Below are 25,520 nucleotides of genomic sequence, written 5' to 3'. Positions count from 1 at the left end.
ACACGTTAAATTTTAAGTCGTCCCGATGAACTAATGTTGTCATAAAAATAAATATGTTTGTTTTGTGACATTGAAACATAATAAATTCACAAGATATTTATTTTTTTATGGATAGAAAATACTCTTGTTGAAGTAGCATTCGATTGACTCATTAAATTGACTGTTGTAAATTGATATGTTTTGAGCGGAATTGTATACTTTATTTATATAAAACATATATTACAATGAAAATGCATAACCAACCAAGTGTATATAGTATTGATACTCTGAACATTAATTATATAATACCTGGTATGCAAAATATCTTTCATTAAGAGCTTTCTTTAGATAGATCTTGTTAATCATATGTACAGATGCTACACTCCAAGACTACAGTCATTAGATCTATAACTATACCTATAACTGAAACGATATAAAACTTAAAATAAAATGCTTTCAAGTGCACAGGATATCATTTAGTTTGCTAATTTTAGATCATTTCATAATTTGATATTGTAACAATTTTCCCAGACTAGGATACATTGGTACGTAATAAAAGAAAGTCATTGTATAGCTATTGAATAGCCAGTTATGAAAATTCACACCTTACTCTGACTTAAACTGTAATCTTACGCTAGTTGAAAAATGAAATAATCTTTGAATTGTCATTTTTGATTGTTACAATATATTTCCCACAACGGTACACACATGCAGATCTTTCATTCTCTGCTTCCAAAATTCCCTTTGACAAATATACATGTTTAATAATGTGTTGTTGTTTTTTAAAATAATTTGATAGGTATGTACAGTGCAATCTTATTTATTTGTGAGTAAAATATATGAATCAAAATTGAAAATGTTTCAGTAATGTTGTTCATTATATTAAATATTTTATGAATTCTTGTTTATGTCATTAAACATTTTTTACATTAAACTATATAGTAATCTGTCAACGGGTTCAGGAGGAAAGTCCTTGGAAGAACAGTTAAGCACCGCATGGACTTATGGACGACAGAAGACGAACATTTTGATATCAAAAGTTCCCCAGGAGTACTAGCTATTGTCTTAATTTAGAAAAGTATTTGTTCATATCATATATAACGTGCTAATATTTTGGGAAAGATAGTAGTAAGTATGCCCGTGTCCATATCAAATGATCATTTAAATGATAATGTTAAAATATTTTTTTAAATTTTAAAATCCATAAAAAAACTAGGTATGATATAGTGCATTCATTAAGACGCTTGGTTTATTAAATTATATAGACACTGATAAGTCGTAAGTCAAAGAAAAACACAAACTGAATATTCAGTTCACTTGGACTCCATTTTCGCAGTTCATTTAAATACAAACCAATGTCACATTAAAGTTCCTTAAAATTTGAATATTCACAGTAGTAACAAATATGAACTTGACATTTAGAATTTAATGTGAAGTTCAACATTTCTGTAGAAGAACAAACGAAGAAGAACACTTCATTTTTGAATGTAACCTTAATCGACTATCAATAGACGTTTGTTTAGTGATAAATCAACAACGTGCACAACACAACAACATTTTCAATATGTCTGGCGACGAAAATAGGCAGGATGAGGATTTTGACGACTATATAAACCCGGAAGATGTAATACATGTAATAGAGTTGGATGACAACGGAGGTTTGATTGACTATTTGTGCTATCTTCATACATGCATTGTTTCGGATATGTTATATTTTCGGACAAATGAAGAAGGGGGCTTATCGGTAGCTTTGGTCTTTTTCCCTGATTTTTTTCATACGCATGACGTATGTCGGCTGGTGGCAAAAGAGAGAGTGTGAAAGACATCTGCAGCATCTTGTATACTCGATCCCTACTTGCGTAGGCTGTCCTGAAAACAAGTTCCAGGCACTTGCCTGGCCGAAGTGGAAGGCAGAGCCCTTGATATCAGGATCTGTATAGACCTCTCGGATTCAGAATTTTTTTTATTGTTATTGCATAAATGATCTACATGTCACTTTAAGCTGTAAGGGGTATTGCGCAGATATTAATCATTTACATATGAAAGCAATTATATAAATGTAGTTTAGGGTTTGAAAAAAGTTTTGTTCAACATTTACTTTTCCAACATAAAAATACACTAGTTCAAAATGAGCAGCATGGTATATATACACCCTAACAGTGTTGTTTTTTCCTTCATAGAGAATGGCCATTTTCAAAAATTTGAGAAGTATGCAACTCACATGTTCTTAAGTTAAATAAGTTTAGGACTAAACACAATATTTCAAAAGTTTGTTCACATTGTTTTAACAGTTTCCTACTAATTTGAAACAGTTTTCAACTCATTTTTTTACAATTTTGAACAGTTTTCAACTCATTTTTTCACAAAATCGGGGGACCAAGGCCATTCAGAAAGATGGAAAAAAATCCCTGCTTGCATGTTTCTTTGTTACAACAGGTATATCTCGTCATGTGGATATTGCTGAGGAAGACGAGATGGAGGAAATGGATGAGGAAGATATGGAAGCAGTGGGCGGGCGGGCAGATGTCAAGGACATGGCGGAGATTGTGTTCACCAAGCATACAGGTGTGACTTTTGTAATTTTTGCTACAAAGTTCTGTTAGTTGTGTAATGGGAAATGGGAGTTAAATAAAAGCATCATGTCCACACATATACGTGGGATTTTTTAATTTGTGCTGCAAAATTCTGTTTGTTTGAAACTTCTGTTGTGTTAAATGGGAGCAAAATAAATGCGTCATGTCCGAAAAAAGCCCCTTGTGGAAAAAGCCCTTTGCATTATTGGTTCAACTTTTGTGTATGATTAAATAATTATACGATTTTTTAGCTCGACTATTATATATGAAATATATATAGTGGAGCTATCCTACTCACCCCGGCGTCGGCATTTCCGTTTCCGTTAGCGTGCAAATGTTAAAGTTTTCGTACTACCCCAATTATTTTCATTGTCCCTTGACATATTGCTTTCATATTTTGCATACTTGTTTACCAACATGACCACAACCTATAAACAAGAGCAGACAACTCTATCAAGCATTTTGTCATAATTATGGCTCTTTTCCACTTAGAATATGCAGCAAATGTTAAAGTTTGAGTACTACCCCATTTATTTTCATTGTCCCTTGACATATTGCTTTCATATTTTGCATACTTGTTTACCAACATCACCACAACCTATAAACAAGAGCAGACAAATCTATCAAGCCCCTTTTATACTTAGAATATGCATATTATTGATAAGTCTTTGTTTAAGTTTGCGTACTACCCCAAATATTTCCTATATCCTTTGACATATTGCTTTTATATGTTGCATACTTGTTAACCAACATGACCCCAACCTATAAACAAGAGCAGACCACTGTATCAAGCATTTTGACATAATTATGGCCCCTTTTACACTTAGATAATTGAACATTTTGCTTAAATTGCCATAACTTCTTTATTTATGATCGCATTTTACTATTACTTTGACAAAACAACACTTACCTGAATACCACAATGGATTCCACCCAAGCAATACCCCACGCCCCTACCCAGAATCCCTCCCCCCCCCCCCAACCTCCCCCCCCCACAATTTTTTTTTAAACATCATTTAATAACTTACCACACCCCATATTATACCCCCCTCTCACCCCCCCCCCCCCTACCCCCCCCCCCCCAATTTTTTTTAAACATTATCTAATAAATTACCCCCCCCCCCCCCCCCCCCCCCCCCGTCTCTCACCCCCTACCCCCTCCAAAGATTTTTTTTTTTTCCTTTTTTTATTTTTGAAAGATCGTCCAAAAAAAAAACTAGGTCACGGGGTCACTTAGTGAGTTTTAAACAGAAAGTTTGTCGGGACCATAACTATGTCATTTATCATTAGATTTTAAAATGACTTGGTACATTTGTTCACCATCATGGGACGGTGTGTCGCGTGAAAGAAGTACGTCAATATCTCAAAGGTCACACTTTGGGTTCAAAGATAAAATGCTTGTCCGGGCCATAACTTTGTCGTTTATTGTCAGATTTTTAAATCATGTGGCACATTTGTTCACCATCATTGGATGGTGTGTCGCGCGAAAGAATTACGTTGATATCTTAAAGGTCAAGGTCACACTTTGAGTTCAAAGGTCAAAAATGGCAATACATGAGCTTGTCCGGGCAATAACTATGTCGTTCATTGTGAGATTTAAAAATCATTTGGCACATTTGTTCACCATCATTGGACGGTGTGTCACGAGAAAGAATTACGTCGATATCTCCAAGGTCAAGGTCACACTGAGTTCAAAGGTCAAAAATGGCCATAAATGATCTTGTCCGGGCCATTACTATATCGTTTGTTGTGAGATTATTAAATCATTCTGCACATTTGTTCACCATCATTGGACAGCGTGTCGTGCGAAAGAATTACGTCGATATCTCCAAGGTCACACTGAGTTCAAAGGTAAAAAATGGCCATAAATGAGATTGTCCAGGTCATAACTATGTCGTTCATTTTGAGATTTTCAAATCATTCGTTCACCATCATTGGACGGTGCGTCACACAAAAGAATTATGTCGATATCTCCAAGGTCAAGGTCAGACTTTGAGTTCAAAGGTAAAAAATGGCCATAAAAAATCTTGTCCGTGCCAAAACTATGTCATTCATTGTGAGATTTTAAAATGACTCTGTACATTTATTTTGTTCACAGTCATTGGATGGCGTGTCATGCGAAAGAACTCAAGAGTTTGAAGGTCAAAATGGCCATAAATGATAATGGCATAATAATTCTTAAAAATCGCTAAAATAAGCTTCTCTTGTTTTGTGAAGACAGAATGCAAAATAGTCTGTGTCAATGCAGCATGTGGGGGTATACGTCACGTCTGTGGCAAAGCTCTAGTTGTGTATGTTATTAGTTAAAAAGTACTTTTCTTATGAAACACTTGGTCCAGTTTTAAGATTGGAAAATTGATAGATTACATGTGTTACATTTTTATGGACTTTTTTGACGATGCTGGAACAGCAGCGTCCAAGGTTTGATAACCAGTAAAAAAATTCTTCACAATGGCGACCTATGTAAAAGACCGAGCCAGTCCGATTGAGATAACTCGATTTTTCAGTTACTTCCCTTGGCATTCGCCACTGCGTAGGAGATTGCTCGTTGATTTTCATTGATAACATTCTCCTAGCAGAGTTGTCGTTCGTGTTGATAAAGGTAAATATTAATAGAACAGCATATCCTGGGGAAACAGATTCAATAAGTGTATCAGAACGTTAATTTCAAATTAGTAATTTTACATACATTTTATTTTTATGGACCAATGAAACAACTATATATTTTCTCTATTTTGTTTGATATTTGTTCTCGATTTAGTAAATAAATTGCGAATAAAAACATGTAAAATTAACTTTTTACGTGATCACAAAACTAAAGAATGCGAACGATTTCGAACCTGCAAATTGTAAACGCTGCACTGCTATGATATATATAGATAAAACAACATTTCTTTGCGTAATTGTCCGTCCCGCTAGCGCAGTGGTAAGGACGTTCGCTTTTTCACCTTTACGACACCGGTTCGATTACCGCTCCCGGCGCAATGTTATATTTTGTATGTTTTGTGGTCACCATTCCGGACAGGTGTTTTTTTCCGGATAATCTCATCCCCCCCCCCCCTGCAGCATTTGACCATATAAGAAATTAAAAAGTATTTCAGTACAAAACAAATAGCTGGAAATTGCAGCTATCATTCAAATTCGTCCCAACTGTCGTCAATCTAATCTTATTAGGTAGGAGTGCTGGACACACTCCGGGTCCCAACATTATGCAGCCTCAGCGCGGAGGTAACTCATTACCGTGGAAAAACACAAATACACACACTGGGTGCAGCCTAGGCGCTTATAGACTCAAACAAGGCAACAAACTCAAGAGCGGGCACAATCATTTAAAATTTACATATTGAATACGATATTCTAACAGAAATTACACAACCACCTAAGTGTACATACCATGTTTGATATTTCGTTCGATTGTTAGATTTCAGCATATACATGTATAAGGTCATTTCGCTATTAGTTAACTTATCCATATGTTCGTGGGCGAACTCGGATAGTCAAGTGCTCATACGAATGAGCTCACATGGTCCGGCTATGTGCTCATACCTACTTTCGAGAATCATCATGAAGGTATTGCCATACTTAATGAACAAGAATGTGACCCGCCTCCCAGTTTCGCTCAATGGGTCAAGTTACCCACGGGTACTACTTCCCCGTACCCCTAAACTTTTTTTCGTACCAAAAATGTTTCGTACGCAATTTTTTTTCGTACCAAATTTCTTTTCGTACCCAAAATTTTCGTACCCAAATTTTGTTTCGTACCCAAATGTTCGTATCAACATACACAATTGTGGTGATATAGATAAACTTAAATTGATGTTTTATATCCATCCTCTTCAAAAGCATCGTCACACCAGTACTGCCAGTACTTTGATTTCAAAACAAGGTGCACTGTTTTTCCTGACCTGTTGATAAATGTTCAATTTATTGTTAGGATTTCTTTCTCCACAAGTGCATGAGGCTGACATGTAACCAATAGCTATTGTTTAAGTAGAAAAAAAGGCATATTTCTAATAAAAAAAACTAACAATTCTATTTGAAAGCACTCATTATGTCTGCCATTCCTTTGAGATTTTACTGCCCATCTTTACAATTCATGAGCCATTAATAATTTTAGATGTTTGTCATTGCCCTCACTTAAGTTGAAACCAATTTCATCAAACAATTTAGTCATGAACATTTGTTCATGTGAATCTTTCCCACTTCATTTCCAATTATAGTTTTGTCTGATTGTTATTGCCCTATGTAAAGTTTAATTATTTGTCATCTTTCTATTAAGCTCGTTTCATTGCGTAATATCTTCTTAATTTAGATGCTGTGTTTTGTGTGAGTATTGAACCAACGGCATGTCAGCTGGCTGTGACAGGAGGACAGGACGATAAAGCTTATGTGTGGAAGATAGCGTCCGGAGAGATGCTATTTGAATGCACTGGTATGTCTTTGTTTGTACTATATATAACACATCGTTATGTTAAAGGAAATACCTATATTTTTAAGCTCATGGTTCATTTTATTGATTTGGAATAAAGGTCTAGCCTTCAATTTTAGGGGATAAATACAGTTAAAACTTTGGAAGGGCAAGCACAAGTTCTAAGGTTGAGTTGAAAATTGGTAAAATAGCATCATTTTGAAGAAATTTTCTGTAGGGAATGGGCCTTTGCCTTTGGAGAGAGGCCTTTTTAAAGCCCCTTGTGAAGAATAAGAAAGACATTACATGTGACTGATGTATAGCACTTTGAAACTATGTTGAAGTGAGAGATGACCTCATTTACATGACACTTAAAAAAAAATCATATACAAAATTATCTGGGGCTTTTCTTTTATTGTCTCAATTGAGGTAATGTTGAATGTGTACAAATAAACTTACCATCCAAAAGTATGCGGTGCTTTTCTTTGATTGTCTCACTTCTTACTGTTTGACAGGACACAATGACTCTGTCTATATTTGTTTGACAGGACACAAGGACTCGCTCTATATTTGTTTTGCAGGTCACAAGGACTCTGTCACGTGCGCAGGCTTCAGTCATGACGGGGTGTACGTGGCCACGGCGGATCTGTCGGGACTCGTGAAGGTGTGGAAGGTGGAGACCCACCAGGAGGTCTTCTCGTTTGAGAGCTCTGATGCAGAGGTACGTCCACAGGCCTTATACCTTTCCAGTGTTTTTTTTTCAATTTTGGGGCCTTTAGAAGGACACATTCTGAATGAAAAAAAGGATATTTTTCCCAAATGGTACTTCCCAGTTAAAAGTAAAAAAATTCCCAGTTGAAGGTTTCCAAAAAAACAAAACAATTGTTTTAAGAATATGTCTCAAAATTTAGTAAACTTATTATTGAACAGACTGTGAGCATATAGCCATTTTTACTTTGCTTCTGAGTTGGTAAGGGTTAATATCTCAAGAACAAATTTAATGAAAGAGATGCAAGCATATGTACATTGTATTTTGGTAAATATAGGGAAATGTTTTCCACTCACAGTCATGTGTCTTGTGGGATATTTTGCAAATTAGAAAAAAACAAGATAAGTTGTAGCTACAATAAGAAATGGATTAGTGTAGTAAAAAAAGCCTGAAATTCTTGACAAGAACAAAAACATAAATTTCCCTGTTTTCTAACAGCTTTTGTTAATTTTTTATATATATAATTTTCTCTGATTGTTTCAAAACATAAACACATAAAGTTAAATCTCTGAGTGTCATTTAGTTGAAACCTTGTTTAAGCTCATGGGGTAGTGGATATGGTGTCCGCCTATCAGCCAGGAGGTCACAAGTTCATGGGGTAGTGGATATGGTGTCCCCCTAGCAGCAAGGTCACAAGTTCATGGGGTAGTGGATATGGTGTCCGCCTAGCAGCCAGGAGGTCACAAGTTCATGGGGTAGTGGATAAGGTGTCCGCCTAGCAGCCAGGAGGTCACAAGTTCGTGGGGTAGTGGATATTGTGTCCGTCTAGCAGCCAGGAGGTCACAAGTTCATGGGGTAGTGGATATGGTGTCCGCCTAGCAGCCAGGAGGTCACAAGTTCAATCCCCACTGTGAGAGCATTCTTTACATGTCCCCTAAAGACGCCAAGCACTGGTTCTTCAGAAGAAACGGAATGGAGAGCGTTTCAATGAGCCTCTGAAGTATTTGTGACGTCAACGCCATTTACAGCAATTATGTATGTTTAACGTTGACGTCATCATCATTATTGTTGTTTACTTTTATCAGACGTTTTATTAAAGGATCGAACCAAACAGACGTGTTGTAGTACAAAAGCGAAGTACCACTACCACATTACCACAGCCTTCAGCTTTCGAGACGCAATTGATCTAAAATATATGAGTTTTAAATAAGCTCTTGTTTTTCTCATCCAGTGGATGCGATGGCACTCAGGGTCACATGTTCTGTTTCTGGGCACAGTGGATGGGGACGTGTGGATGTGGAAGATACCCAGCGGAGACTGCAAGACCCTGCAGAACCACGGCTGTCCCGCCTCCTGTGGGGGCATACTGTCAGATGGTGAGGGCACATGGCCGTTTTTCACAAAATTGGGAAATTTGCGACTGAATTTTTCACAATATCAAGTACTTTGCGACTCAACTTTTCACAATAATAGAAAATTACGACTCAAATTTTCACAATTAAAGAAAGTTTTTTACTCATTTTTTCACAATTTTGAACAGTTCGCGACTCGTTTTTTTCACAAAATGGGTGGGCAAAGGCTGATTTACAAAAATAGAAAAAAAAGCCCTGGGTCACAGTGAATGTGTTTACCATATATTTAACAGCCTGTGCCTTTTGGATTGCGAAAAAGAGCACAATAAAACATGAAAATTGGGAAAATGACACAGTATGATTAAGAGTGATAAATAGCAGTATTTCAATTGTATCCGTTAATACGCTGTTTTCTGGCTTGGACACTGACATCCGCGTTATATTGGAGTAATTGTGTATTAGTACATGTTGTATCGCTGTAAAATAAAGTCAATTAATCAATTATGATCTAACTGGAATAGTTTGGCTTTTTTCGGGGGAATTTTTGGTCAGATATTTTGAAAAAATTGTTTACTTTTTGCCATTGGGAAACAGTCTGTAAAAGGACGGAATTTTTTGGGAAAAACTCACTGGGTCAAACACAAGAAAGTATGCAGGGGCAATGTAGATATCATGTCCTGCTTGATGTCTTGAGGTCACATGTTTGATCACTACTGTTGTGAGAGTTCTTTAAATCTTTCTCAAAGACTATAAGTACTGGTTCTACCCAGGAAACAGAATCAAGAACGTTTCAATTAGCCATTGGCTTTGTATGAATTTGAGCTTAATAGATAAGTTTAAACTAGACAAATGTAGTGTGCTCATATATAGGAACAAACGTATTAAAGATCTTTTTCCTTGCAGGCAAGAGAATGTGCGTTGGCTACGATGACGGCTCAATTAAGATTTGGGATCTAAAGTCTGCAACTGTACAACACAGCATCACAGGTATATATATTTTTAATTGTTATATATTTATATAAATTTCTGTCGTCTGGCTCGAACTTTCTAGGGTTGAATTTTCAGATGGCTCAAACTGTTTTCTCAGCCCTGGTAAAATTTTTCACACTGTTTGTTTGTTTGGCTCAAACACGCTCTGAGTCCCGTAAAGCTGTTAATTGATATGGAACGCTTGATTATGGCCACGCTACAGTTGATGTCACAGCTTAGTTAATAATTGGGCAGGTAAAATAAGTCATTAGCTCTATTGTTAAGCATGTCGAAACAAGAGGGAGGAGGGGGATACTGACATTATCGTCAGATGAAGGAGACTAAACAGCACCAAGCCATCGGGTTTCAACCAAAGATGTAAAATTAGTTTTACCTAACCTTTTACAGAACAGTTATTATTCCCCCTGATATATAGTAAGGTATTAATGATATAGTTTTATGTATATATAATAATACATTGGCATATAAACACCAGAAAAAACACAACTTACTTGAAACAAATTAAAATCACACTTGTACATGGATGAATTTAAAATTGGGCTTCCAGCTCCGATTCTTTGTTTGATATTGTCAGGCTTTTAGATTGAGCCCGAATTTTTCTCCCTGTATCACACTGACCTGACTTAGTTAGAATCTTGTAACATTATTATCTTAAATATGGACCCTTTTTTGGTCAGCATCAATGGAATAACATGGTTCAAGTTAGCTTGGCCATATTTAATATAACTGACTGAATATATACGGAATATTACGCTAGTCAATTGTTCCAAGAGTTTGTATCACTCGAGTGGCTTGTGTGATGACGTATCACACGAGAGGCGGAGCCTCGAGTTTGATGCGAAATAGCACAAGCCACGAGAGTGATACAAACTCTTGGAACAATTGACTAGGGTAATATTGCTTTTATTATATACAACAACTAACGAAAACAGTTAACAATTGTATTTTTTACTTTAACAAAACTGACAAAGCAATGACTAAAACGGTATGCCATAGTTTATTTAAGACGCGTATGAATACAGTTTATGTAAATTAACATGTAAACATTCAAACCGGGAAAACACAGGTTTCTGACACGCTTACCTTAATGCCATCGTTAATCCAATGTTTATAACAATTAAGTTGACAACTTTAATCCGATGTTTATAACAAAAACGTTGAAACAATATGCACTTCCACTTCTATCTTCCATGTCTTTATCCAAACTTAGTTTAAACCACACTATTTTATTGTATTCCTATCGAAATATACATTTATGCATGATAAACACACACTCCAAAATACGTTTTGAATTCACTTGATGTTTTTAACAAATAGTTTACTGTTAAAAAACACCACGTCTGACAGGTCCTTAAATTCCATTGAATTTAGATTAAAACTATTGTGTTTCGTCACAAAAATGACGTCACACGATGTACTACGTAATATATCTCGTAATATAAAATATTTTTATTTTCGGTGCGCGTATTGTGACGTCATTAAATGGGTGGAAGTAGTCCGGCTAGTATGGTAATACGGAATTGAAAACAGCGAGTAGCGTTATACAGGAATTTTTTATTTCAACGATTGATACAACCTGTATTTTGTTAAAATCATTAAACAGGTATATAATTAAAAAAGCTACAGACCTTGTATAGAAAAATACATGGTCAGCCTTAGACTAGGTATAGCCAATAAAAAGTGAGAATTCTGTATGATCTTGAAAAATATGAATACAAAAATGATAAAACTTAGAAATGAAAATGACCGTCACTTTGTTATGCTCCCCCAAACAAATTTCTGGGGTGAAAGCATATAGTCGCCGCTTCGTCTGTCCATGCGTGTGTCCGTCCGTGCACAATTTCTGTCCGGGCTATTTCTCAGCAATTAATGACCGGAATTCTTTATGGGAAGCTTCACTACCAAGAGGAGATGTGCATATTATCAGCCGGTTCTGGTCGGATGATTTTTCACAGAGTTATGGCCTTTTGAAATTTTCCATTAACTGTACATATAGTGCAATTCTTGTCCCCCCCCCCCCCCCCACAACTACTAGCTAGACGTTTCCTTTTATCTGAATATATACATGTAGCGCAATATTGTGACAAAAAAAAACTTTGGGGAGCATCACCTGTCTCCGACGGTTTCTTGTTTTCTGTAGGTATGAATGCACACAAGTCCACTGTACTGTGTGTGGATAGTCACCTGGTCAATAACGTGATCATGACTGGATCGTCAGACGTCACTTCAAAAATCATCAACAGCGCCACTGGCAAGGTAAGTTATCAAGTAATCTCCATGCTTCTGGAGAAAAAAACGTATTTGAGTGGTTCCATTACAAAATCATTTTTGATGTTTTCAGTTATTTATATTTTATTTTAACATTGTGTATTAAAGACGACATTTTTTTATTGCAGTGACAAATTGAAATATTTCAACCTGTAACGAAAACATTACAACTGATGTCACTAGTATGGTTATGGCAGGAATGAGTCATTTCAATTATGCTTATTTCTGACTGAACAATTTTTTTTATCAATGAAAATATTAGGTTGAATAAGGATATTTAAGCTTGATCACATGACTGTATAAGATGGTGTATTTGTGTCATTCTGAAATCGAAAAGCATATTGTTTCAAACTTGAGCTTCAGTTTTAACATATGCCATCCTAATTTAAGAATCACTTTATTATATCCATGAAAATATGCTTAGAAATGCTGTGTTTAAGTATCATGCAGCAAGTGTCTTATGTACAGTCTTTGCAGTTACAAAATAGTTGGGCTGTTGGTCCATAAGTCCAAGATAAATCAACTGGACCAGGACTAAAAAAATATATAGCCACTCTGTATGATTTTACCACTTATATATGTATTATAACGTATTTGTAGTCCCTTACTAAGTTAAATTTAATTAAAGACCTTTATAAGTTTTTTACTATATTCAAGTTTTAAAGACTTCATTCACAACCCTTAGATACTGATGAGCAGCAAACAGCATAAAACCTGAATAGACGGTGAGTTACTCGCAGGCTGTTCTGGTTTTATGCTGTTTGCACATAGCCATTTTCACTTTGCTTCTGAGTGGGAAAGGGTTAACAGAAAGCTTGTGTTCAGAAGAGTCTAATTTATTAAAATACCAATATTGAATTGCAGCATTTCCTTTTCATTTCAACGGACTATCATTTTACTTTTGAGGCAGATACTTACAGTTACGTTCTTCCTGTCAAGAAAGCATGCAAGTTTAGCTGGACCAAGCACAATTTGTGTACACTTAACCCTTTGCATGCTGGGAAATTTGTCGTCTGCTAAAATGTTGTCTGCTGAATTTCTAAACTTAGCATTTTCTTCGATTTTTTTCAAAGAATACTATCAGAATCGCAAACAGTTTGTGGCGTCTCATCTGGATCCAAACTGTTTGCAAAGGCCTTGAAAATTCAGTTCCAGCACTGAAAGGGTGAATAGTCCAAGGCCCACGATTTAATTGGTAGGACCAGCCCTTACTTGAAGACTCTGTATCCTTTGTGTTGCAGGTGCTCTCTACGTTTGACTGTTCCACCCCAGGGTCAGACGGGGAAGACTCAGTCGAAGCAGTTGCTCTTTGCCCTACGTATGTATATATGGATACAAAGTCCCCAAATCATAAAATTTTCCTTCTTCTGAGTAACAAAACCCATTTTGAAATTAACAACATGAAATTTCCCTACATTAGACCTATCTATAATAGGAACCCATTGCCTTTTACCTGCAAATTATGATATCAAGCAGGATGAAGTTAAAAGGACATACTGTATTCCCAACATGAAGTAAAAGTCGTAACATTATAAATCATCAGACAAAGTTTAATTAAGGGACCTCTTTCAAGGATTCTTGATAAGGACACAGTCCCAGCTCCTCAAAATGATGAGATTTCTTACTTCAGACTGGGTCTACTATTAAAAGAGACCCATTCCAAATTAAAATAAATCAAGACATTTTTAATCAGTGGCTCTAAGGGAGATCACTCTCTGGCACTTCTATTTTTTCCATCACAATTTCCAAATATGGATTAATCTATTTTGATTTAAATGCATCTACTGTTATACGTGTTGAATAACCTAGAAATGTTTATTTCATTCCACCTATTATTATATCGTGCCAAAGGCGGAGGGATTTAGAATCAGCGTTGTCCGTCATTCCATCCGTTGGTCCATCATTCTGTGGGTCCTTGTGTCATTTTGCTGTCTATCCATTTTTCACAAAATGTTTAGCTCACCTGATTGCTCAGATGAGCTTTTGTGACCGGTCTTTGTCTGTCGTATGTCCGTCCGTTAACATTTGCTCGTAAACACTCTAGAGGCCACATTTCTTGTTTTATCTTCATGAAACTTGGTCAGAAGCTTTGTCCAAATGAAATCTCGGCCGAGTTCGAAACTGGTTTGTGCCGGGTCAAAAACTAGGTCACTAGGTCAAAACAAAGAAAAACCTTGTAAACACTGAAGAAGTCACATTTCATGCCCAATCTTCATGTAACGTTGTCAAAATGTTTGTCTCAATGATATCTTGGTTGAGTTCAAAAGTGGTTCCGATCCGTTGAAAAACATGGCCGCCAGTGGGCGTGGCAGTTTTCCTTATTTGGCTATAGAGAAACCTTGTACACACTCTAGAAGTCACAATTTTGCCCAATCATCATGAAAGTTGGTCAAAACATTGGTTCAATTGATGTCTCAGACGACCTCGAAAATGGTCGAGATCGATGAAAAAACATGGCCGCCAGTGGGTGGGGCATTTTTCTCTATATGTATATAGTGGAAGTTTTCCCTATTTGGCTATAGAGAAACCTTGTAAACACTCTAGAAGTCACAATTTTTGCCCAATCATCATGAAAGTTGGTCAAAACATTGGTTTTATTGATATCTAGGACGAGGTTGAAAATGGTTGTGATCAGTGAAAAAACATGGCCGCCAGTGGGAGGAGCATTTTTCTCTATATGTATATAGTGAAAACATGTGAACATGTGAGAGTTGAGTTCAAAAATGGTTCCGGTCAGTTGAATAACATGGCTGCTTGGAGGGGGGCAGTTTTCTCATTATGCCCCCGCCCCCCTTTCGAAGAAGAGGGGGTATATTGTTTAGCTCATGTCGGTCCGTCCGTCCTCCAGATGGTTTCCAGATGATAACTCAAGAGTGCTTATGCCAAGAATCATGATACTTCATAGGTACATTGATCATGACGCACAGATGACCCCTATTGATTTTCAGTTCACTAGGTCAAAGGTCAAGGTCACGATGACCCGAAATAGTAAAATGGTTTCCAGATGATAACTCAAGAACACTTATGCCTAGGATCATGAAACTAAACAGATACATTGATCATGACTCGCAGATGACCCCTATTGATTTTCGGGTCACTAGGTCAAAGGTCAAGGTCACGGTGACCGAAAGCAGTAAAATGGTTTCCGGATGATAACTCAAGAACGCTTATGCCTAGGATCATGAAACTTCATAGATACATTGATCATGACTCGCAGATAACCCCTATTGATTTTCAGGTCAAAGGTCAAGGTCACGATGACCCGAAAAAGTAAAATGGTTTCTTGATGATAACTCAAGAACGCTTAGGCCTAGGATCATGAAACTTCATAGGTACATTGATCATAACTCGTAGATGACCCCTATTGATTTTCAGGTCACTAGGTCAAAGGTCAAGGTCACGATGACCTGAAATAGTTAAATGGTTTCCTGATGATAACTCAAGAACGATTAGGCCTAGGATCATGAAACTTCATAGGTACATTGATCATGACTGGCAGATAACCCCTATTGATTTTCAGGTCACTAGGTCAAAGGTCAATGTCACAGTGACCCGAAATAGTAAAATGGTTTCCAGATGATAATTCAAGAACGCTTATGCCTAGGATCATGAAACTTCATAGGTACATTGATCATGACTCGAAGATGACCCCTATTGATTTTCAGGTCACTAGGTCAAAGGTCAAGGTTACGGTGACCTAAAATAGTAAAATGGTTTCTGGATGATAACTCAAGAACGCTTATGCCTAGGTTAATGAAACTTCATAGGTATACTGATCATGACTCACAGATGACCCCTATTGATTATCAGGTCACTAGGTCAAAGGTCAAGGTCACAGTGCCAAAAAACGTATTCACAATATGGCTGTCAAGGTCACAGTGACTCAACTTAGAAAAATGGTTTCCGGATGATAACTCAAGAATGCTTACGCCTAGGATCATGAAACTTCATAGGTACATTGATCATGACTCGCAGATGAAATAATGATGAAACTTGACCGGGATGTTTGTCTGGACAATATCTAGATCAAGTTTGACATATGGTAAAGATTGAATGAACCGACTCCTCTCAGGTGAGCGAACCAGGGCATCTTGGCCCTCTTGTTTAATTGAAGGGGGATGTTAATTCAACATATTTGCTTATTACATATTATCAGCTTAAACAAATGATTGTACTAAGCTATGTGTTACCTAAAGCAAAAATAGCTGGTGGCCTCTAAAATCCCTAATTTATTAGTAAACTAACTAAAAAAAAGTGTTATATTCAAGCAGATTTCACTTTTTGAAGTTCATATTTAAAAAGAAAAAACTACATGCATTTTGGCATATGGTTCAGATTTTCTATTGCCAAGATGGTTATTTATCAAATAAGTCTGATGGTGAATATTCATTTATCAACTTTGCATTGTATTTGATTGCAGACATAGCTATGCTGCTACTGGGACTGTGTCGGGTGTTCTGAGCATATGGGACACAAACACTCAGATATGCAGACATAGATGCCTGCATGAGGTAAGCTTGGAACACTTGTTGCTCCGTTGAAGAATTTCACTTTGCGTTTTTCAGTTGATGTATCAATTAATATCTATTACAGCTCTTGTTCAAATCATTATCATTTGTGTTTTATGTCACATATTTTGTTAACGTTATTGAATTTCTTTTTCTTGCCAGGCTCTTTTATGGCCAGTAGGGGAAGGGGCTTAGGAGAAAATGTTTTTGTTCGTTCCAAAAGTAGAAATTATATTTTATATATGTTTGCAAAAGGAGAAAACAATGAAACAAAACTTTTGTCATGTGGCTTCTTTGTAAATGCAGGCTAAAAAGCACTAAAAAGCTATTCAAAATTGTATGCTTCATTTTTTGTTCCGGCAAATTTAAGATAAGTCAAGCGAATGAAGTAAAATGCTGATAATTTGTTTGGTCTTTCAGTCACAATGAGTTGTTCTTTCTTTAAGAGAATTGTGTCCCCTTATCTCATATTCATTTGGATTCATTTTATATTTTCTGCACATCATACTTTATGCCATCAGTGCTTTGATTCCTCTTTCTCAGGCCGGCATAGTGAGTTTATTATGGGACAGGTTGTCTCCCCTGATCTACACCAGCAGCCTGGATGGCGTAGTGCGGCTGTGGGACGCAAGGAGCGGGGCTATGACTGCAAGTTGGACTGGACACACCAACTCTATACTGGGATTTGACATAGCAAGGTAGTAGGCTTATTGTCAACTCAATCTGGGCTTTGACATTTTAAGGTAGTGAGCTTATAGTTTACTCAATACAGTGGCTTGAAATTTTAAGGTAGAAGGCTTTTAGTTTACTCAATAACATGCTTTGACATTGCAAGGTAGTATGGTTATACTTGCCTTATAAATGCTGAGTTTTATGTTGCAAGGTAGAATGGATAAGTACACTCAATCTGGGCGTTAATATTGCAGGGACCTTGGGTAATAGTAGTCTGATAAATGCTGGTCTTTGAGATTACAAGGTAGAATGGTTTAAGTCCATTCAATAGTCAAGGACTCATAAATTTTACCTCACAATAACCGGAACAACAATTGACCAGTCGCCAAATTATCGATCGCTCCGCCCACATAGTCACGTGGTGTAGTGATTAGAAAACTCCGACAAGCAGATCGCAATTATAGCGGATTACGTGAGGGAAATTCTATATTTGTAATGATGTATTATGCTCTTTTCTATAACATAAATTATTAAAGCCGCACACTAAACTAAACTGCTTTGTAAAACGTTAATACAATCATAAATACTTTAGAGAGAAATGGCGTAATCAAAATAAATGAGTTAACGGCAGACTGACTATCAGAAACGTTTCTTATACATATTATATAGGGAGTTGATGAAAAATCCGTTGTAAAAATGAGCATTTATTTCATATTGATTTTGAACTTGTATTCAACCGTCTGACAGTGAACCCGGTGGCTATTCATATATAATTTTGAAAATATTTTTATTAAATGCAAATGACATATCCATATGATGATGGGTTTTTTGTTTATTAAATATGTTTAGATCTTTGTTTTATTGTGTTATCTTTAAAAAGACACCGTTTTTTTTTTTATTTAGATATAAATTAAATTTTTATTGTAACCATAATTTAATACAGGCATAATTTCGTGGTTTCATTAACAGATAGTCTAATATGCATTTTATTTCATTTATGTTTAATGCGAACCTGTTACATTTCACTATCAAAAAATGAAATGTTGGTATTATGGTGCTGTTCACGAACATTCGAATTGAATACATTTAGCATATTATGCATTTGGTTATTTATAACAAGATGGCCCTTATATGTTAATTGCAATTTTCAGATTTCTCCCCGTATCAATATATGTTGTATTAGAAATGTTGTTGTTGTATTATAAGCCGTACATTTTACACTTGAAGTCGCTTTAATTAAAGCTGGCTAAGCCGCGTTGAAATCACCTTTTTGTTGTTTTTACTTTAGTTAAAACAATATTTAAGTTAACAATTGATAATGATTTCCCTTGTTTATGATCCACAGAAAATAAATATACAATTGGAAATCATTTAAGTAATTAAATAGTTTTCTTTTCTTGTGAACAGTACCTAACAATGCCTTAATGTTCCTTCATTCTGAGATCCACGCAACATACTGTTATTTATTAATCATCGACAATTACGCTGAGATTAATAAGCACGTGTGGCAATTATTATGTTGCCCAAACTGCTTAAAAATATTGTGCATCAAACGGTATAACACGTTTTATAGAACACACACCTGGTGTGGTTAAACTATTTATTGTGTTTGTTTTCTGATTACTCGTTCATATGTTCAAGAAATAAAGATAAAATAATAACCTTTTATAAAGTTTGTATAGCACCTACAATTTTGAATAATGATCGAACAGTAATGATCATGCATTTGATATAAAATCTGTGTAAACTCTTAAAAAAAATTTCCATTCCATATGTACAACACGCTTTGTTTGTCGGACAAAATGGCGGCCAGATAAGCGTTGCTGAGGGGTGTGTGAAAAATCGATATCTGATTGGCTGATCGAAAAATGTGGGCGGAGCAATCGATACTTTGGCGACTGGTCAATTTAATTGATTTTAAGTGAACTTCATTTATAGATACCTTAAGTAAACACCTCACTTATGATTCCTTCACAATTTCCAAATATGAATTAATCTATTTTCATTGAAATACATGTACTGTTATACCTGTTGAATAAAGTGGAGATGTTAATTTTATTCTAATTATTATCCCGCGCCAAAAGCAGATAAAAATTTAAAGATACCTTAAGTAAACACCTTACTTATGATTGTATATAGTCGGATTTTGACAAAGTTATGGCCATTATTATAAAATGCAGAACAATCATTGGAGTTTAAATTGAAATATTTAAATGCTACCACATACTAACATGGAGATTTTCTGTTTATAATTGCTTATAAGCTAGTATCATGGTCTGTGTCACACTTACTGAAGATAGAAGTAAAAACTAAGTAGTATCTGAAGAACATATTCATTGTTAGAAATGAGAAGTTTTGTGTAATTTGCATGTTTCTTGTTGATGGTTAAGCCTTTTGCCGTTGCTTAGGCAGTCACTTGATTGTAAACTCGGATCAAAAACAAACTTGGTTACATTTCAGGGACGGGAATGTAATGGTGACAGTTTCTGAGGACAAAACAGCCAGGGTTTTCATGCTCAACACCCCTGATAGATGAAATATATGGACATATTGTGTGCAGTTTGACTTCAATTACAATTATCACAAAATACAACATCTGTTAAGGCGAAGTTAAATCCTTGTTTGTATAGGTCGATGAGCTACCGTGCATCCCCAACCTCCCAAGTCTGGAGAATCACACTGTTATTTATTTTATGCTTTCCGGTGGTTTATAGAGAAAAATCAGTAATTTCAAACTGATATGTCACTGTTACAAACAGTGAAAAATAACAGTGAAAATTATCGATTATTGTCATTGTTTTACCGTAACTATTTTTAGATATCTTTGGTTTCCCCATGGTGACCCCCAAGGGTGACTACTATGCATTGAAAGTTTATAAAAAGATATGAATTAGCTTCCTTTGAAAATACTTGTAGAAACATTTTGGGGTGCCCAATTGGGAATTATATTGTCCCAAATGGCAAAAATACAAAAATAATCATTTGTAAGCATAAAATAAAAAGAACATTTGTTGAATTTGGTGGAATATCGATTTTAATTCACTCATGATCATAGGAAAAATATATTTTCTATGATCACTCGTGAATTAAAATCAATATTCCACCAAATCCAACAAATATCGTCTATGTACATATTGGCAATTAGGGTCCCTGTTTTAGTCACAGAGTGGGAATTGTTTGGGTGGCACCTGTTGTCAGTTGTAATTACTAGGATCCCTAAACTGCTGTAATTAAGCTGTTCTGGGAAAATTGTAATCTTTCAATTGAGCCGCGTTCTGTACAGAGTGGGCTTCATGCATGTGCATAAAGTGTCATCCCTGATTAGTCTGTGGAGACTGGAAAAACTTAAGTGAGGACACTTGATGCCCAATGTGACGACCCTTGATGCCCAATGTGACGACACTTGATGCCCAATTTTCCCAGAACGCTGCAACTTAAGTGACGACCCTTGATGCCCTGTGTGACGACCCTTGATGCCCAATGTGACGACCCTTGATGCCCAATGTGACGACCCTTGATGCCCAATGTGACGACCCTTGATGCCCAATGTGACGACCCTTGATGCCCAATGTGACGACCCTTGATGCCCAATGTGACGACCCTTGATGCCCAATGTGACGACCCTTGATGCCCAATGTGACGACCCTTGATGCCCAATGTGACGACACTTGATGCCCAATGTGAGGACACTTGATGCCCAATGTGAGGACACTTGATGCCCAATGTGACGACACTTGATGCCCAATGTGACGACCCTTGATGCCCAATGTGACGACCCTTGATGCCCAATGTGACGACCCTTGATGCCCAATTTTCCCAGAATACTGCAACTTAAGTGACGACCCTTGATGCCCAATGTGACGACACTTGATGCCCAATGTGAGGACACTTGATGCCCAATGTGACGACACTTGATGCCCAATGTGACGACACTTGATGCCCAATGTGACGACACTTGATGCCCAATGTGACGACACTTGATGCCCAATGTGACGACACTTGATGCCCAATTTTGCCAGAGTGCTGCTCTTTTGAATGAGTTCATTCAGCGATTGCACAGTCAGCTGAGATAAACAAAGAAGGAGACATTACGGTTAACAATTAAATAGAGTTGAATACCCTATGCAGCATTCAATCGTTCTTAAACTAGGTCTTTAGCATGCTGATCAGTATTCTAGAAGTCCACTTTGCGGATTTTCCATGTACTGTTTATTGAGATGTTTTCTGTCCATGTGAATACTTGTAGCAGCAGAAATATATAACATAATTAATTGTATCCTGGATTGTTTCTTGTTAGTTAAGAGCATATGAACCCTTATAAATAATTGACAGAGAAATAACGAAAGAGTGCTGATCCTTCCAGACCTCAACATTAACATTCATAGATTAATTTTAAAACACAGATTTTGTTATCTTAGTTTACTAAAAGTAATATGGAAAAAATACTTTTTCCTTTATATTTTTCCTTACCAAATATGTATGCTAAAAAAAAAAGTAAAAAGTATGTGTGTCAAAATTATAATGAAGTTGCTCATAATCAATATATAAAATATTTGGATTCATGAAAATTGCATTAGCACTCATATATTGAATTAAATATACTATTTAAATCATAATAGACTTTTACACAAAAACAATACAATTTTTTAGTGTTAAGTTCCCTTATTATTATAGGATGTTTAAATAAACAAAATATTCACTTATGTCAAGGGGTATACCAGACAGTTGCAACATCAATAATTGGAATTTTATTACAGCTTATAATTATTAATTATTATTATTTTACTTAGTGCAACCAGATTGATTGTAATCATACCAGTATAGAAATATGTTCAATGTGTCCTCTTGTATTATTCCACATAATGTGTTGTTTATTGTTATGTGTGAATTTGTTGTTGTTGTTTTTTCGGAACACTAGCAATAATATAACATATGTATTTCTTCATGAGTTATTATTATTTGATTCACAAATGAAATAAACTATGTAATACTATATTTATGCCCCCCTTCGAAGAAGAGGGGGTATATTGCTTTGCACATGTCGGTCCGTCCACCAGATGGTTTCCGGATGATAACTCAAGAGTGCTTAGGCCTAGGATCATGAAACTTCATAGGTACATTAATCATGACTCGCAGATGACCCCTATTGATTTTCAGGTCAAAGGTCAAGGTCACAGAGACTAGAACCAGTAAAATGGTTTCTAGATGATAACTCAAGAACGCTTAAGCCTAGGATCATGAAATTTCATAAGAACATTGATCATGACTCGCAGATGACCCCTATTGATTTTCAGGTCACTAGGTCAAAGGTCACGGTGACTCGAACCAGTAAAATGGTTTCCGGATGATAACTCAAGAACGCTTACGCCTAGGATCATGAAATTTCATAGGTACATTTATCATGACTCACAGATGACCCCTATTGATTTTCAGGTCACTAGGTCTAAGGTCAAGGTCACCGTGACTTGACACAGTAAAATGGTTTCTGGATGATAACTCAAGAAAGCTTACGCCTAGGATCATGAAACTTCATAGGTACATTGATCATGACTCCCAGATGACCCCTATTGATTTTCAGGTCACTAGGTCAAAGGCCAAGGTCACAGTGCCAAAAAACGTATTCACACAATGGCTGCCACTGAAACTGACAGCCCATATGGAGGGCATGCATGTTTTACAAACAGCCCTTGTTACTTTTTATTCCATACTTGGTGCCTGATGAAGGAAGCTTACTCTTATCCCCAATTTAAGACAATAACATTTCGAACACAGACTGAAATGCGATCACCATAAAATGCTTATCATTTAAAGGGCGCCAGGAAAATTCTTGAATTCCCAATTTAAAAAATACACTTTTAATTAATTAAAAGCATTGGAACCAAAGAGCGTTTCTGGTCCCAGTGAAACACTTATCATTTGTTCTAAGATGCCCAAAAAATGTCTCAACATGGTTTGTATGCTTTACCACAACCAATGTGAAAAAAACTTCTTTTTTTAATATTATTGTGCTACAAAGTAGTGCCAGTCAATGACTTTAGTTTTATGTTAAGAAATTACAAAGCATGTGACATGCATGTGTTCATTGTTAAGGTAAGAAAAGTCTATAATGTCGCCTACCACTACCATCCCAAAAGACAGCAAGAAACGCACTCTCATCATATCGTATATATTGTGATCTCTACATTGCATAACACGATGTTCACGTTTTTAGCCACGCACTTAATCTAACTTCAGCTAAGTAAAAGAATAGCTTAGTTTTATGTGGAAATATCAACACATATAGGGTTAGTTACCATACATATACATTGGTATGTATTCTTTTTAGGACAAATACATTGATTTTAAATTAAGCGCAATGTATCTTTATTTCCCGATTCTGTCGTCCTGTGCATGAAGTTGTGTAAAAACAACGACCTTCGTTTTGTACGTGTACTATGAACCGCTTGAATGTAAACTTGTTGAAATGCAAAGTGGTAAACAAATGGTCTACAAGTGATCATAGCGGGGTATACAAGGCAGACGAACATGACGAAATTTACCTCACCATAATATACTTTTTTCAGCGACAACCTAAATCAGGGTGCAGAATCAACGGGGTTTTCAGGGATTTACACACGGACTGGACAGAATGTAAACACACCGTAAAGAACTTTATTTTTGCAAATTCGTCAAGTTATTGAAATACATTTGCAAAAATCTTTATTGCATAAAAGACTATTTTTAGCTGCAGTTTATGGCGATATCTTCAGATTTAAATATAAATCCTTGAATACGTTTATCGGTGATAAAAATTCACGATGCGTAAAGCATACTCGTGCAGTATACATGCGTTTTTTGAACAAGAACACATGCTTATTAAATAAAGTTATTCGGATTTATTTCACATTGCCATAAGCATCTTAAAAATCTGTCTTATGCACAAGTTTTCAATAAAAATTGAAGTGCAACGTATGAACCATCATCATAGACAATAACGCACTGCATGAAAATAACTGACTGGATGCCCTTGCATGTTCAGCAGGTTCCATTGAACGGTTTTTTTCACCAGACAGACTCGAATTGTATAAGGCATTGAAAGATGCACATTTGCAGACCCTGGCTTTCACGAAAGAAAATCAGTTAACATATCAAATCTCTTTCGAAGACAGCCATCACTCCTAGATTAGAGTATCTCTTTATAATTGTTAAATAATGACTTGATTTATCACGCGTGTCCACGTTTATTGAAACCAGTTTGTTCAGGCTGTAACTTACGCGTCACGTCGATGACAGAGTGTGCCTTCGATGACAGAGTGTGCCGTCGATGGCACAGTGTGCCGTCGATGGCAGAGTGTGCCGTCGATGGCAGAGTGTGTCGTCGATGACAGAGTGTGCCGTTGACGACATAGTGTGCCGTCGATGACAGAGTGTGCTGTCGATGACAGAGTGTGCCGTCGAAGACAGAGTGTGCCGTCGATGACAGAGTGTGCCGTCGATGACAGAGTGTGCCGTCGATGACAGAGTGTGCCGTCGATGACAGAGTGTGCCGTCGATGACAGAGTGTGCCGTCGATGACAGAGTGTGCCGTCGATGACAGAGTGTGCCGTCGAAGACAGACAGTTGGACTCGACCGCGAACAACAGGTAGGTTATAAATTCGGTCGGTATAATTATATCACGCAAGTAAGGCCAAAATCATTGCTACGAACATATTGTCCATTGACTGAACAACGAGTCAAAAATTACCTGGTGGCGTCCTCAGTCAATGGACTATAATTATGTTCGTATCTTCGACGGCACACTCTGTCATCGACGTGACGCGTAATGCGGTGAGATGTTGAAGAGTTGCTTCTCCCGACTGACTGCCTAGTTTGCTGATGAACCTTGCCAAGCATTACCTCACCGTAAAATGTTTGCTTTTTCAGTGCTGCGTACTTTCAAGCGAATATAGTTTGTCTGTACCCTCAGTTGACCATGTATAGGTCAGTACATTGCCGGTATTTTCTTATCATGCGACATGTCTGACATTCAACTAAACATTTTCAATTCCTTGAATGTATGAAAGTTTGCGAGATACATCAAT

At 36.6% G+C, this 25,520-nt stretch overlaps 1 protein-coding gene across 1 annotated transcript; it reads left to right on the top strand.

Annotated features, from left to right (window-relative positions):
* The first annotated feature begins 1,462 nt into the window (after positions 1-1,462).
* On the top strand, positions 1,463-22,402 carry LOC127848153 (angio-associated migratory cell protein-like). The gene is made up of 11 exons (XM_052380453.1): positions 1,463-1,637; positions 2,416-2,544; positions 6,865-6,984; positions 7,542-7,681; positions 8,901-9,045; positions 9,925-10,008; positions 12,152-12,267; positions 13,521-13,597; positions 16,700-16,790; positions 17,331-17,485; positions 19,920-22,402. Exons 1-11 carry the CDS (start codon positions 1,544-1,546, stop codon positions 19,993-19,995), a joined length of 1,227 nt encoding a protein of 408 aa, XP_052236413.1. The 5' UTR covers positions 1,463-1,543; the 3' UTR covers positions 19,996-22,402.
* Positions 22,403-25,520: the final 3,118 nt, after the last annotated feature.

The sequence above is a fragment of the Dreissena polymorpha genome, chromosome 10, assembly GCF_020536995.1.
Source record: "Dreissena polymorpha isolate Duluth1 chromosome 10, UMN_Dpol_1.0, whole genome shotgun sequence".
Lineage (NCBI taxonomy): Eukaryota > Metazoa > Mollusca > Bivalvia > Myida > Dreissenidae > Dreissena > Dreissena polymorpha.
This window is presented reverse-complemented; position numbering and strand designations above follow the sequence as displayed.

Coding starts and splice junctions, on each gene's coding strand:
- LOC127848153 (XM_052380453.1), top strand. CDS start 1,544: ATGTCTGGCGACGAAAATAGGCAGGATGAGGATTTTGACGACTATATA. Junction 6,985..7,541: donor GATGCTATTTGAATGCACTG/GTATGTCTTTGT, acceptor TTTGTTTTGCAG/GTCACAAGGACTCTGTCACG. Junction 17,486..19,919: donor CTGGGATTTGACATAGCAAG/GTAGTAGGCTTA, acceptor GTTACATTTCAG/GGACGGGAATGTAATGGTGA.